This window comes from Asparagus officinalis, unplaced genomic scaffold (genome assembly GCF_001876935.1).
Source record: "Asparagus officinalis unplaced genomic scaffold, Aspof.V1 AsparagusV1_Un93, whole genome shotgun sequence".
NCBI classification, from domain to species: Eukaryota; Viridiplantae; Streptophyta; class Magnoliopsida; order Asparagales; family Asparagaceae; genus Asparagus; species Asparagus officinalis.
The window spans coordinates 397,725-414,422 of record NW_017972359.1 but is presented as its reverse complement, the minus strand read 5'-3'; the positions used below and the strand labels follow the sequence as shown (position 1 = coordinate 414,422).

At 38.1% G+C, this 16,698-nt stretch overlaps 1 protein-coding gene across 2 annotated transcripts in view; it reads left to right on the top strand.

The window, feature by feature from the left end:
* LOC109827225 (protein PARTING DANCERS) overlaps positions 1–16,698 on the top strand; it is a 19,034-nt gene that overhangs the window by 1,119 nt on the left and 1,217 nt on the right. For both annotated transcript variants that reach the window (XM_020394189.1, XM_020394188.1), the window contains exons 2-8: positions 552–673; positions 758–846; positions 921–1,016; positions 1,093–1,187; positions 1,256–1,296; positions 1,387–1,470; positions 1,963–2,120. In XM_020394189.1, the coding sequence (XP_020249778.1) occupies positions 552–673; positions 758–846; positions 921–1,016; positions 1,093–1,187; positions 1,256–1,296; positions 1,387–1,470; positions 1,963–2,112 (677 nt within the window). In that variant the 3' untranslated portion in view covers positions 2,113–2,120. The remainder of the gene's footprint in view (positions 1–551; positions 674–757; positions 847–920; positions 1,017–1,092; positions 1,188–1,255; positions 1,297–1,386; positions 1,471–1,962; positions 2,121–16,698) is intronic.

Genomic DNA, 16,698 nt, shown 5'->3' with positions numbered 1-16,698 from the left:
AAAACTTAAAGAAATTTTGCAGAACTATATTGTTTAGTGACAAGCCATTCAAAAGAATGTATCCGCTATGTCGGAGGTACATTGTCCAAATATTACCAAAAAGTAATAAAGGATATTGAGACTATATCGTTTTGCGGCTTGCGGCAAGTCTTATAAAAGGATATATCGGCTATACCGGGGATATTTAAAACAATGCATGCCCTAGATACTACACCAGAACGCTAGTATATATATTAAAAAAATGGTGTCGGGGAGATTCTTTACTTGGTGTTTTATTTATTGCTGAAAAACTTGATAAATTGAGCTGTTTATGATTGCTGGTACAACTTTATCGATGTGAATATGATTAGTTAAGGAATTTATCGGTTATCAGGTAAGTGGAATAACAGCTTGCATTCTACATGATATTTAATGTTTTTTGGTGCATGCTGTATTATGTGTTTTCCTATGTAATTGTACTTATCCTTTGCTGGGATTTTATTGTTTTTTTTAAAACTCTAGTCCTTTATATTTAACAAGACCCTTTAAACAATAGAGTTTTTCTTATGCAGGCAGCGGTGTCTGTATGATGAACACCTCTTGGAGGGATGAACAACATCCATCCTTTATCCATTTCATTTCTTCATTCCTCAGCGCCAACTCATACCGTCTTAACTTCCTCCCTATAGCTCCTGTGATCATTGTTTATCTGTTCTTTTTTTGGATATTCTACCGTGCGTTACATTCTGTCACTTTAGCTAATTGATGGAACATGCAGGATTTCATATTCAACAATGGCGGATTATCAGTGGCATTCATTTTTGTGACGAACTGGAATTGCGATCATGCCTCTGCTGTCTTTGGCAGGTCGCGGATGTTTGCAATGAGTAAGATTTTGTTCATTATGATCTGGTTTTTTCTCACATTACTGGAATATGCAGAATGGAGAAGCTTAGAAGGCAGTTTGGGCATCTCTATGTAGTCGTGTCTGTTCCAACCATGGAACAGAATGATTCCTTTAACCGATCATACTTCAAGTAGGCAATTGAATTGACAACCATTTGGCATTCTCCTGGAGTCGAATGAATTTCTGATATTGGTAATTTTCTCAAGGTATGCTGTGGAGCTTGGTGCCCCAACTTTTGTGCCAGTTCGTGATCCAGAGATGGGATTCGAGAAGATTGTGAAAATAGCACATGCTCGTGGAGGTAACTGTATTTTAGTATCGTTTAAGTGTCCTAAATAACAGCTATTGCATACTAAGATCTTCTCTCAGTGTGCAAGCGGCAAGATGCGGTTTCCATGATGAAACTTGAGGTCAGCTGATGCCCTTGTCCAATTACCGTTGTTTATTTTTTTCATCTTGTTCTTATATCCCCGAGTGATGTTGTATTGTTTACTTGTAAGCGCGAGCAAGCTGTTCAGAGAATGGACTGTTTCCTTAAAGTGGTCACCTCCATACCTGGCATTGACAACCATGATGCAAATGCAGTAATCTATCTAACACATCTCAACTGTTTGCTAATTCATAAAATTCTTTCATATATCAATTATACCCTAGTGAATCTTAATTGCTATTCTGTTCACCACCATGTATCACTTTGTAAGACACTTTGAATTCATGAATTATTCAAGTTCAACCAGCAAGAATGCTTTCTTTTTGTTATAGTTTGTAGCGACAGAGTAATCTCTGCTGGAATGAGCTTGCAATTCTATCCTTTATAGCTGCCTTGTGTTCTGGAATGAGCTTGCACTTTTATCCTTTATAGCTGCCTTGTGTTTTTTCCCTTAGAACTGCCTTTTGGTTATAATCTCTTAGCATTAGAAACTTTGCTGGAATGAACTTTCTGTATTATCCTTTAGAACTGCCTTTAGTTCACTTGAATTTTTACTTGCTCATATTTGGTTGTATGTTCACTTTTGAGGCTTCATTGGGCTATGAAATATATTCTGATCTCTAGTACCTGTTTTTACCTTGGTTAGCTTGCACAAGCGATAGGTTCAGTTGAAGACATAGCCAAAGCATCCAAGGGCTTTATTCTGGAGAGCACAGACCTTTCAATGGATAAAGCGGAAATGATAGTAAGGTTTTTCAGAGACCCAAACTATTATCTGAGTCCCAAGATCAATTGACAGTAGAGGTAAGCATGTCCTTTTGTCTTGGAGAACCTTCTTTCTGAATACAGCTTGCTAATACAATTGCTTGATTTGCATTACGGTGGGGAAAATATTAATGATTCTGTGATCTTGATAATTACAAGAACATGCTTCTATTTAGAAGGGCTAATTCCGGGCCAATTAAAATATTTTGGACAAAGAGTCTGAAACTAGAACATAAAGTTGATGTTGGAAATTATGGTTAAATCTGGAATTAAACAGTGAAGGATGATGTGCAGTTATTTTAAACTTTTTCAATTAACTGTTGTGCGTTTGTGAAACGCTGTGCTTAAAGCAATATTTGGCCTACTCCGGTGCAAGGATCCCAAGACCAAACTGCTTCCAGGAACAGTAGTACAGTACTCTGGTGTGCACCAACTCAGTACTGTCAAGATCTCCTCGATCTGTAAGACCTTTCGGTCAAGGAAAAAGATCTCTTCGATCTCAGAACCTTTCGGTTTAAAAAACCTTTCGGTTTAAAAAACCTTTCGGTTTCAGGGTTCCTGCGGGCATAGTTTCTGCAGCAGCACAACAACAGCAACAACAACGTCGATCCGACGTTCGTTTTCCAAGCTCGCGTGTGTATACCGACGTTCGTATTCTATACTGATGTTCGTATTCCACGCTCGCGAGAAAGTTTCCAGCAGCAACCAAGAGCTGCTCAAGGACGCTATTTATAGGTCTCTAAGGCCAGTTCAAGAGTCACTAGCAATTAATGTGACTGTTACAATTCTTAATGGCAATTAAGATTGTAACATCAATACATTAAATTGCTCTTAATGCTGTTGTAACTGCTGCATGTAGTAACTGCTGAATACGGGACAATCAATGGACGCGTTGCTACGAAACACGAGGATCACGTCTCAGCAAATCAGACGAACCTCGTTTGATAAACGAACGTCGTCAAACAGACGAACCTCGTATGACAGACGAACCTCGTCGAACGAGCGAACATAGTCAAACAGGCGAACCTCGTATGACATACGAACCTCGTCGATTGAGCGAACCTCGTATGACAGACGAACCTCGTCAAACAAACGAACCTCGTATGATAGACGAACCTCATCGAATAAACGAACATCGTCAAACAGGCGAACCTCGTATGATAGATGAACCTCATCGCACGAGCGAACCTTGTCAAACTACGAGAACACTAGGGTCACCCTCGTGCGAATACGTAGCTCGTCTGCATGCTGCGAAGCAGCCTGCGAGGCAACCTTCGTGGCGATCATAGTGGCAGCCAACGTGGCGCCAAACAGCATCACCTTGCCCCGATGCCTCCGTACGAAGTGCAAAGTACGTCTAACAAAGCACCACTTAGCGCCTCAGCCCGATTAGCCCCGATCCCCGGCCCATTGGCCTACGGCCCACGACCCACGACCCACGACCCACTAGAACTTATGAGGGATTAATCCAAATAAAACACTTCTCGGCTTGCCGTTGGCAAGCCTCGAATAAGGAACCTTTTAAAACATCAAAACATAAACTTTCCACTAGGCTACTAAGCATTTATGAAAAGTACTTGTAGTTAATATATATAGTTTGAAAACTCATTTTGGATAGCAGTTTTAACCAAAAAATCCAACAGTTGATTGGGTTTATAGTTCTCTAGCAGTATTACATAAAAAATAATAAGTTATATGTGTCCTGATGGCTGTCACGGTCTGCGGCGTGGTCCGATCCAAAGAACAGGATAAATCTCTGGAGCTTTTACTTTACAACTGTGATTGAGATTATGAGTCTTTATGGTTATCCAGTAAATGCATATAAAATACCGTCGATACAGATAAGTTAGCATTGTGGCATATGAGATGGGTGGTCAATATGGGTGCATTTAGTCCGGATACGGTTCAGATACGAGGCTTACCATATTCATATCCGCTTACCCATCTCAGATACGGATATGGATAATGATTTATTTAGGTAAGAAAAATTCATAACCATATCCGCTAAAATCGGATATGGTTACAGATATACATGCGGATATATAGGCGGACATGCATGCAGATATGAAACGGATATGAGAAAAACTAGATATTATTGAGAAAAACATAGTTCATGTGATACAAGGGAGTTCGTTAATATGTTTATTATAATTAAAAAGTTAAGATTATATATCTTGATCATCAAAATTAACCACAAATCCATAATCTAAGAATCGAAACTATCGTAAGAGTATGACTAATATGTATTTGGATATTTTGGATACAAATATGGATATTTCTCTATAAAACTATATCCGTAACCATATCCTATTGGTTATAGATTTGAGTAACCATATTTGTATATTAACGGATATGATTACAAATATTTTCTCGGATACGGATACGGTTTAGCACCCATAGTGGTCAACAATGTAAATACCACTGGGTTGTATATACCTTAAAACAGTGTCAAGAGGACCTTTTTGCTGATTTACTCATAGCTGTATAATTTTCTACAAAGAGGGTATGTCTAAACTGGACTGTCTATTTATAAATTGCTTTTAACTTCTATATCTTGCTTGTATGTTTTCATGCAAATAAGATATTAAGGTATATGTATAGTAATATTAGAATGACATCTGGAACGTCATTCCAGTTGATGTTAAGGTAAGACAGCTCTCTTTGTCCATCACTCTTGGTGGAGAGCAAGGAAAAAGACCCACGTATGGACCTATCATTTCTGATGTGTGTTACTTTACTGTGAAAGGTTGCTTACAGAATTTTGTTGGGGTATTTAAGGAGAATAAACAGTGTGTAGAACTCCCTCCACACACTGCCCTACTCCTTTAAAAAAACTTTTGCCTGCGCTATCGCCCGGGGGGGCGGGGGGGGGGGCGGGGCAATCATCTGCAACGGGAAAAAAAGCGATCAGCAGGGTGGTTATTGTAACCAATATTATATCTTGTAGATTGAGACACCAAGCATGAGAGTATGAAATGATGTACCCGTAACTTGTGTGAACTGTGAGCAGCTGGAGGAGGAACATGAGAATTACATTAAAGCTTGCATTAAGCGTTTCTCTTCTACGTGAGTTGTTAGGAGGCATCTGGTGTATTTTGTTTTTGCAATATTGTTTAGTCTGATCAGAGGCTCATAATAGGATAAAATATATGCAGAGAGGTACTGGATCGAGCAGGATAAAACAAAGGTAGAAGTAGAACATACAAATAGATATTTAGCAAAGAGAGGAAAAAATGGTCATTTTTAATGTTGACATTCAGGACATAGCTAAAAGTGGACAAATTTTCAAAACAGTCCTCTTTGGACTTTTATTCTAAAAAAAGACCTATTTTGAACTTATTTTCAAAAATCGACCTGGTTTCAGCCTTGGCGTTGAAACCAGGTCAGTTTTTGAAAATATTTTTTCGAAACTTCATGGGAAGTTTAGCAGATTTTTTAACTACTAAAACTTCACGGGAGTTCAACTCCTGTGAAGTTTTATTCCTTAAACAGACTTCATGGGAGTTCAACTATCGTAAAGTTTTATTGGTTAAACAAACTTCACGGGAGTTCAATTCCCGTGAAGTTTGTTACAGTGCAAAAACTCCACGGGAGTTCAACTTCCGTGGAGTTTCAGTCAAATTTTTCAGAGAATTGCTCTCTGAAAAATTAAACCTGTAACTCCACGGGAATTAAACTCCCGTGGAGTTGCAGGTTTTATAAAACGTACACAGCAGCCTGTGCATGTTATGTATATACGTAACGTAACTCATATACGTTATATTTACCTGTTAACAATAATTGATCTCATATACACTAAATTGCAATAATATATACATAATTCAACCATGAATTAAACACGAATCAAACAATATTCACAAAGAGTACATATATAAACAATAATTGATCCACAAAAGTATAGTATTTAAAAATTCATAAAAGTTATAAAATTTAACAAAATAAGCTCACATACAACCTAAAATAGCTCCTCTCCTTCCTCTCCCTCTCTTCCCTTTCCCCATCACTCTTCCCTGCCCCCTGCGTTCCTGTTGATGAGTCTCGATTATCTGAGTATCCGACTGTGTATGAGGCTGAGAAACACTGGCTCCATCAGCATACGAAGTGCCGGCTCCATCAGCATGAGAAATGCCGACTTCATTGTCATGTGGCCGTCGTCGTCACGTGTACGCTTGCCCAAATGACCGAGACCTGTTCTCACGGCTTACAAACTCGTCGACGTGATTCTTATGAAACACCTGTGCTATTGTCTTCTTGATCCTGCTTGAAGACCCCTAACGCCACCGAATCCTGAATCTCAGGCATGTGCGCATCAATATCAGCTTTAATGCTATCAAAAACACGGACCTACGAGGTAAACAATTTATTAAGTACCATCTCAATAAAAAATGTTATAATTTAGTTTAAAAACTTACATAATCTCTCTTGATCATCCCACTAGGGATGTAATTATCTATTGGTGGGCGTGACATGTGTCCAGCTGATGGCTGTGGGTCACGCATGATCCATCTACGTGTGATATCCTAATACCAACGCATATACGCTGTATAGTCAATAGTTGTCTCTTGTATCCTGTATGAAATCCCACCTGTGAGTCCACCTGTCTATGTAGGTCGCACGGACTACGACCCAATCAGTACGGTGCAATGTAGATTGTCGTTGACGATCGATCTGCTCGACAGGCTCTAACACATGCTGAGAGAGCAGAAATTACCATAGCACACGGTCGGGGACATGCATCTCCACAATCTCCCAACAGATCAATGAGATTCTGCTCTCCATAAGTCGGGACTATCTCAACAGATAGGTGCAAGAGTATGCATATCGAGGGGGGGGGGGGTGATTAGTGTCAAGAGGCTATAATTATGCAATAAAATAAAGACAAGCAAACCACAATATTCTAATGCAATCAAAATAGAGGAGATAGGGTTAGGAATCGTTATCCTGTGACGCGCGATATGTTAACGAGGTTCGGTCCGCTGACCTACGTCTCCCCACTCTCGAGGAGAAATCCACTACACAACCTGGTTTGGAAGCCGAAACTTCGTCTACACAGCGATCCCCACATGATCTCACACTACACAGTTGATCTCACTAGATCACACTCTCTCACAGTTGATCTACACAAGATCACACTCACAAGATAGTAGAAATAGTGTAAGACTCTCTCTTTACAACGTCCCTATGGCAAAGAGAAAGAGCACACTGAAGCTGGGAAGTGAACACACACAAAACTCAGAAGAACATGTTTTGAAATTTAAGCTCTGTGAAAAACAGCGTCTCTGATTTTTGCAAAAGCTGGGACAGAGAGGAAGAAGAAGAGGTGGAGTTTAAATAGGAGAAAAACAACTGTTTAAACCCATCCCTAAATCCCCCAAAATCTGAAACTAAAACGTCGCTGAGATCTGTACTGAGCGGCACCGAAAAAGACAGAGATTACCGTTTGAATAATACGGCGGTCGACCGGCGGAAATTCCGGTCGACCGATGGAAATGTTTGGTCGACCGACGGAAAATTCGGTCGACCGCTAACCAGATCAGAAAAGAGAAAAACAAGCAGAGACTTGTTCGGTCGACCGGTGCGGTCGACCGAAGGAAGCTCTATATTTTCCAGAAAACAGATTTTTGACCAACTTGAAATATTTGCAAAATATTCATTTGACCTCTGAAAATTCTGAAACTTTGTAAAATGTTTTTAATACTAAAAACAAACTGTTTGGAAAAAGAATTTTGCAGATAGGTACTCATACTTGTGAAAAATAGTATTTTGTGAAGAAACGCTTAAAAGCACAAGTTTAAAAACGTGTGTGTGATTCCCAATAGCTTCAAGTAAACTCAGTAACTCTTTGCCTACATTCTAGCACTAGAGAGAGAAACAAAAGAAAGCTAATATATCCTCATATTGAAAGCAATACTTGAGCTTTGATATAGCTTGAATCGGATGAAGCTTTTATATGCCTTTGTTGTTCTTGAAATAACGTTGCTTCATCTTTTTGGCCTCCTCCTCCTTTAGATGTCTTCGTTTTAGCGTATATTCCATCCATCCTCCGTTAATGGCACTAAGGAGCTTGACAAATGAGTTTATTACATTTATACTCAATAAGCCATTAGTACCGATAATGGTGGTTGTAAGAACATCATCAAAACATGAGGGCTAACAATCTCCCCCTTTTTGATGATGACAACCAACCATTATATAAGAGCAAAAATAAAATAGCTAAAATAGCTTATAGATAGGTGCTCCCCCTATCTATGAGCTCCCCCTAAATATATGCAACAAATGAGGAGATTTCTCTCCCCCTTTGTCACCATAAAAAAGAAATGGGGAAAAGAGAAATGCAAAATGTAACTAAACAAGCAAGCAAATGTAGAACTTTCACATAGTGCATAAGCCCAAACCATTTCTTATGCGACAAAAATCATCCTCTCCAAGAGGCTTAGTAAATATATCCGCTAATTGAGATTTTGTGTCAACAAATACTAGGGATACATCTTGTTCTAGAGTACAAAACTGAATTTTTGGAAATATTTATAGCACTAGTGTTATCACAAATTTTTTTTATATTTTGAAAATTCAAATCATAGACAACTAAGCTTTGTTTCATCCATAAAACTTGAGCACAACATAAGCCGACGGCAATGTATTCCGCTTTCGTAGTGGACAATGCAACACAATTTTGTTTCTTGGAAGCCCAAGAAACAAGTGAATTTCCTAAAAATTGGCATGTTCCACTCGTACTCTTGCGATCTATCTTACATCCAGAAAAGTCGGCATCACAAAAACCATATAAATCAAAAGAGGTGCTTTTTGGATAAAATAAACCAAGGTTAAAAGTTCCATTAACATACTTAATGATCATTTTAACCGCAATTAAATGAGATGATTTAGGAGATGCTTGAAAACGTGCACATGCACACACACTAAACATGATGTCGGGTCTACTAGCGGTGAGATAAAGAAGACTACCTATCATACCTCGGTATAGTTTTTGGTCCACGTCTTCACCACTTTCATCCGCATCAAGCTTAACACTTGTACTCATGGGAGTAGGCGCATGCTTAGAGTTCTCCAAATTGAATTTCTTCACCAATTCCTTCGCATACTTGCTTTGTGAAATGAAGATCCCATCCTTAGTTTGCTTGACTTGGAGCCCGAGAAAGAATGTAAGCTCTCCCATCATACTCATCTCAAAGTGATCCTGCATAAAAAGATTTATTAGTAGCACCGAAAATGATATCATCAACATATATTTGAACTAAAATGAAATCATTTTTCTTTTTTCTCACAAAAAGAGTGTTATCAATTGTTCCTTTTGAAAAACCATTTTCAACAAGAAAACTAGAGAGGCGAGCATACCAAGCTCTAGGAGCTTGTTTCAAATCATATAAAGCTTTTTGAACCTGGTAAACATGATTAGGAAAAACATGATCTATAAAACCGGGGGGTTGCTCAACATATACTTCCTCCTCTATAAAACCATTCAAGAAAGCACTTTTAACATTCATTTGAAATAATTTGAAAATTTTAAAGCTAGCAAATGCCAAAAACATCCTAATAGATTCCAACCTTACAACCGGTGCAAATGTTTCATCATAGTCTATGCCCTCCTCTTGATTGTATCCTTGGGCAACCAAACGTGCTTTATTTCTAGTTACAATGCCATGTTCATCAAGTTTGTTTCTAAAAACCCATTTAGTACCAATAACACTAGCATTGTTAGGTCTAGGAACTAACTTCCAAACTTCATTTCTTTGAAAATTGTTTAATTCTTCATGCATAGCCAAAACCCAAAACTCATCATTTAAAGCATCATTAACCTTTTTAGGTTCTAGTTGAGATAGAAATGCAACATTACCACATTCACTCAAGGCTTTTGAGCGAGTTATAACTCCTTTTGAAGGGCTCCCAATGATTTGTTCCTTTGGATGATTTGATGTGAATTTCCAAGCTTTAGGTGGTTCAACTTGTTCTTGAGCATTGGTGCTATCTACATCCTTTTGAACTTCTATAGAGGGAGTGTCATTGATTTGCAACAAGTCCAATCCTCCCTCAATATCATCATCATCATCTTTCCTAGGCAACACAACTTGAGAGCCAACATTAGTCTCATCAAAAGTAACGTTTATAGACTCTTCAACAACGAGGCTTCGTTTATTGAAGACCCTATAAGCCTTACTTCGAGGTGCATAACCCAAGAAAATACCAACATCAATTTTGGAATCAAATTTATCATGGTGATCTTTTATATTTAAAATAAAACATTTGTAACCAAAGATACGAAAATAACCAATAAAAGGAGTTTTTCCATAAAAAAGTTCATAAGGAGTTTTCTTAAGCTTTGGTCTAATCAAAACACGATTTAAAACATGGCAAGCCGTGTTGACGGCTTTGGCCCAAAAACATTTTGGCAAATCAAATGAATTTAACATAGTGCGTGCCATCTCTTGTATGGTGCGATTTTTCCGTTCAACAATATCATTTTGTTGTGGTGTTCTAGGAGCGGAAAACATGTGAGTTATACCATGATGAGCACAAAAATCATAAAAAAATTCATTTTGAAATTCACCACCATGATCACTTCTTATTTTAACAACTTTCAAATCCTTTTCATTTTCAATTCTTTTAACATGATTAGCAAATTCTTCAAAACAATCATTTTTCTTAGCAAGAAATATTGTCCATGTAAAACGAGAAAAATCATCAATAATCACAAAAACATAGTGTTTGCCTCCAAGAGAGGTAACACGCATAGGACCAAATAAATCAAGATGAAGTAATTGCAAGGGTTTAGAAGTCGATACCTCATGGATGGATTTGAAAGAAGACTTTGTTTGTTTACCTTTGGCACAATCCTCACAAATTGTATCTTTTATGAAGTGCAAGCTAGGTAGCCCTTTCACAAGATTCTTCTTAGACAATTTTGATATTAACTCCATATTTGCATGTCCAAGTCTCTTGTGCCAAATCCAAGGATTTTCATCAATTGCCGCAAGACACTTCACATCTTGATTCACTAACTCATTCATCTCAAAAATGTAAACATTAGACTTGCGATTTGCAATAAAAACAATTTTTCCATCCATACTAATGATGCAGGAAATATCAAAACCTTTATCACTCAATTGGCTAATGCTAAGAAGATTATGATTCAAATCATTTACCAAATAAACATCTTCTATAACGGGTGAGAGTTTTTTACCAATAGAACCAACACCAATGATTTTACCTTTCTCACCACCGCCGAAGGAGACGTTACCTCCTTCAATTCTTGATAGGGTTGCAAATAACTCTTTGTTGCCCGTCATATGATGTGAGCAACTATCAAGGTATCACATCTCATTACGTTGTTGCCGTGATGTTCCCTACAAGAGATGAAGATGAAGATGTAGTAACTTTTAGTACCCAAGTCTTGGATCCTTGGTGGTTAGTAGTCTTGGTACCTTTGGGTACCCATATCAATCCATAAAATTCAAAGTTATCTTTAATTCTACAATGAGTAGAAATATGATCATGTTTCATGCAATAAGTGCACACAAAATAATATGATCATGTTTCATGCAATAAGTGCACACAAAATTTCTTTTGTATGTATGAGTGTGAGAACCATGGAACCTATTTCTACCATAGTGATGGTGATTAGCATAAGCATGAGTGAGTCTAATCCTACCACCCTCAATTTCTAATCTCTCAATCTTTGATCTTAATTGCTTATTCTCGAAATCGAGATCTCCTAGCAATTCATCTTTTAGTGCAAGAGAGGTTGTTAATTGTTCTAGCTTGATATCACAAGAAGCATGTAATTTTTTAAAAGAAGAAAATTCTTTGGACATTCTTTTAAATTCAATGTTCAATTCTTCTAGAGCCGTAGCTAGATCACATTACATGTAGAAGGATTCACTCTCGGTGTCGGATATTACCTCATGTTCAAGGGCCATGAAGCAAACGTTGGGATCATGAAGAGCAAGTTTGGCTCCTTCTTCATCTCTATCCGAATCACTTGGTTCAGATTCTTCCCATCCGGCATACATAGCCTTCTTCTTCTTGTATTTCATGTACTTCTCCTTGAGCCTTGGGCAATCCTTAGCGATATGGCCCTGTTCATTGCATTCAAAGCATTTTCCTACAAGAGAAGGAAATTTGTTATTAGATTGTGGGTTAAATTTCTTGTTCATTTTTATGAGTCTAGAAATTCTTCTAGAGAGATGAGCCACTTCTCTAGAAAAATCAACTTCACTATCCGATGACGAAGAGGAGTTATCACTAGCTCCTTTGAGAGCTATGGTCTTCAACTTTGGTGATGGCTCCTCAACATCCCTTCTTGTTTTGATGATGTTTAACAAACAATTTACCATTAATGTTATTTGTCTAGTATTTGTATTTTTCTATGTATTATAGACAAACAACGTAGTTGGAGGATGGATGGAATAGCGCTTCAACGATCATATCCAAAGGAGGTTGGCGGAATGTCGGATTGAAGCCTACACAATTCAAGTTAAAGATCAAGTTCAAGCTTCATCCGTAACGTGTACCAAGTCAAGCTTAATTGAAGATCAAGATTGCTTGGGTAATGTAGTTTAGGATTTATATTATGTGTGTTAAGTACTCTAAGCTTTCCTTGACTTGGGGGTTCCTTCGTGTGTAATACACAATTTCACCCATATTTTGTATGCGGTTGCACACGTGGAAACCCTATTATACTCGTTGGGGGAAAGACCACAAATTAAGGCATTCATAGCCTTAGCATTGAGATTGGCTTGGTGCATTTCTCCATCGGTCATAGTCCCAACTTTGGACTTCTCTACGTACTTTTTCTCTATGAGTTCTAGGATGTCAAGGTCAATGCAACGAAGGTAAATTCTCATCCTAGTCTTCCAATAAGCAAAGTTACTACCGGTGAAGAGTGGTGGTCTAGTTGTGGATTGTCCCTCTAGCATATGCACATTCATTGAAGCCTCCATAAGATCTTTTCTCTAAGGTGATTAAACAAAAAACTAATATAGAGACCAAGCTCTGATAAAATAAAGACAAGCAAACCACAGTATTCTAATGCAATCAAAATAGAGGAGATAGGGTTAGGAATCGTTATCCTGTGACGCGCGATATGTTAACGAGGTTCGGTCCGCTGACCTACGTCCCCGCTCCCCACTCTCGAGGAGAAATCCACTACACAACCCGGTTTGAAAGCCAGTTGATCTCACTAGATCACACTCCCTCACAGTTGATCTACACAAGATCACACTCACAAGATAGTAGAAATGGTGTAAGACTCTCTCTTTACAACGTCCCTATGGCAAAGAGAAAGAGCACACTGAAGCTGGGAAGTGAACACACAAAACTCAGAAGAACAGGTTTTGAAATTTAAGCTCTGTGAAAAACAACGTCTCTGGTTTTTGCAAAAGCTGGGACAGAGAGGAAGAAGAAGAGGTGGAGTTTAAATAGGAGAAAAACAGTTGTTTAAACCCATCCCTAAATCCCCCAAAATCTGGAACTAAAATATCGCTGAGATCTGTACTGAGCGGCGCCGAAAAAAGACAGAGATTACCGTTTGAATAATACGACGGTCGACCGGCGAAAATTCCGGTCGACCGGCGAAAATTCCGGTCGACCGACGGAAAATTCGGTCGACCGCTAACCAGATCAGAAAAGAGAAAAACAAGCAGACTTGTCCGGTCGACCGGTGCGGTCGACCGAAGGAAGCTCTCGGTCGACCGCGGCGGTCGACCGACGAACTCTCTGCTGCCCAGAGAGGAATGAACATAAGTACGGTCGACCGCATTCTGATACATTCCAAAATATTGTTTTTGACTCAACAAAAATATTTGAAAAATATTTATTTGATCTCTGAAAATTATGAAACTTTGTAAAATGTTTTTAATGCTAAAAACAAACTGTTTGGAAAAGGAATTTTGCAGATAGGTCCTCATACTTTTGAAAAATAGTATTTTGTGAAAAACGCTTAAAAACAAGTATGAAAACGTGAGTGTGTGATATCCCAATAGCTTCAAGTGAAGTCAATAACTCTTTGCCTACATTCTATCACTAGAGAGAAAAAAATAAAAGATAGCTAATATCCTTATATAGAATGCAATGCTTGAGTCTTGATATAGCTTGAATTTGATGAAGCTTCTATATGAATTTGTTGTTCTTGAAATAACGTTTGCTTCATCACTATGCCTCCTCCTTTGGATATCATCGTTGTAGCGCATATTCCATCCAATCCTCCATTTGTGGCACTAATAGGCTTGATATATGAATTCACTACATTTGAACTTAATAAGCCATTAGTACCGATAATGGTGGTTGTAAAACATCATCAAAACATAAGGGCTAACAGCTCCGACGGTGAATAGGGTCTCCACTTGAACTGAAATAAGATAAAACATTTATCAGTATCAACAAAAAAACTATAATATTCATAACGAATCGAGTTTTATATTTACCTGTTCCTGTTGGAGGCCATCAAGCTTATTTCGGTAAAACTCACGATATCGCGTTGCTGATTTGTAGTTAGCATACCGCACGTTATACCTATTTGGCATAAAGAATATATGAGTTCAAATTCAGTTGAATAAAATTGTGTGGACAATTATACCTGTATGCCAAAGGAAACTGTCCCTGTAAGTCACAGTGCACAAGCAAACTCGGTCTGCCAACATGAATGCGCTCCCATGACCAAATCTGGATCAACCGCAGCATCCCTTGAATTTTTTATTCTGCATTAATGATACTCTACCCAATTCTCTATACAAGTATGCCAACACCGTACTATCCTAAGATAGTGCGCCGCATACACCAAAATCCTCCAGCAGTGGCAGTCATCGTGCATGTACAAGAGTCTTACTCGCATCAGGAAATAGCATGCATCCTATCATGTGCAATATGTACGCACGAGCATAAAACTGAAGCGTCTCAATGGAGGCATCTGTTGGTATATCTTCCTGAAATGTCTGACGAAGCCATGATAACTTCATCGCACCACTCCTCAAGTCGAGAACCTGATCAAGAAGCCTAGCACATATCTCAGCTCAATTATGGTCATCAGTGCCCGTAACTGTCAAGCCATCGATGCGGAGCCCAAGTATGACGGCTACGTCCTGTAAGGTGATGGTACACTGCCCTATATGCATGTGAAAGGTGTTGGTCTCTGGGCTTCACCTCTCAATTAGTACAGTGATGAGCGGCCAATCAAGCCTAATATATTGCACTGTCAAACACTCCCGGAACCGGGCCTGAGCTATCAGCTATAGTACTCTCTCATCCTCAATGACCCAAGCCGAATGACTCTGGGAATGATCGACCATGGTGATGTCTGGTACGAGCTGCACGTCAAACAAAATTGATTAAGTATATTCGAAAAATTAAAACTAGTGCCAATGCTAAGGAATATATATACCAAAAATATTTTACTTGTCCCGAGCAATGACTCGTCTGGAGGTACAAAACGTCGGGATGTATCGGTCCCGGATGCATAATGAATTTATCTGAGATTAAAATATTAGAAAACAATGTATAATGTGTTTGATATTTCAGTTGAATGACTAACTTAGTCATATATAAAAAACATATTACAATAAACGAATGTGCAATGTGAACAAGAAATAATTTAAAACCAAACATTAAAATTAGATCCCAAACACAATACGAAACGCTACAAATTACAATTACAAATGTCATACGGGAACAAACATAGTGTAAAACGCTACATATTACAAATCAACGCCTAATCCTAGCTGGACAACTGTTTTTGTTATGGCTCGGTTGATCGCATCTACTGCACTTATTTCTCCTCCTAATTCCTTCACGACTGTCATCCATACTATTTCTAATTCGTACAGTATGAGGGCGCCCCGCCGACCTTTTATACAAAGAAGGTAATATTCGTGGCCCGTCTTGTGTCCAATGTTGACTATCATATGGTGGACGAAAATACTCTTTGTACGTTTGTTGATAGTTGTAAGTAGAATACCAAGCCATTGTAGTTGCAGTACATTGCAAGTGAACGTACATGTGTGATCCACTAACATATTAACTTTGTAAGAGCGACTTTCTCTATGTGATATTTCCTCATTGTAGTTGCGGTACATTACAAGTGCACGTACACGATTTTGTTATAAACAACAGTCTCGTTACACCTCCTTCATAAACAGGCATATTATTTTCGAGATAGTTAATCTTCCCATCATATGAACAAAAAATTACGATTCGATCGTTCATCATTACCTCTAAAGAGTAAAAAATTCAAGATCAATATTACACGAAAAAACTTTAAAAATTGTTATTTACCATTAAGTCCTATATCAATTTTAGTCATCCATAATTTTAACCAAATTCATATATCAATGTCAAACATATGTAGTAACACTAACTTTTACATTTTTGATAATTTTCCCTCTAAATCCACAAAATTATTTAATTTTTCTTCACAAAAATCATAAATAATTCACAATTAATTTCTAATCTAATTTTTTACATGTAATCACCATGAAGTAGTGAGAATATACAAGAAATTAGGAGAAAGTTTTTTTAAAGATTTTACCTTCAATTTGTCGATGCCCTAATTTCCAGTGAACTCTGGCGACAACGGTGACGAGAGCGATCAACTCTGGCGGTGGGGACTGGC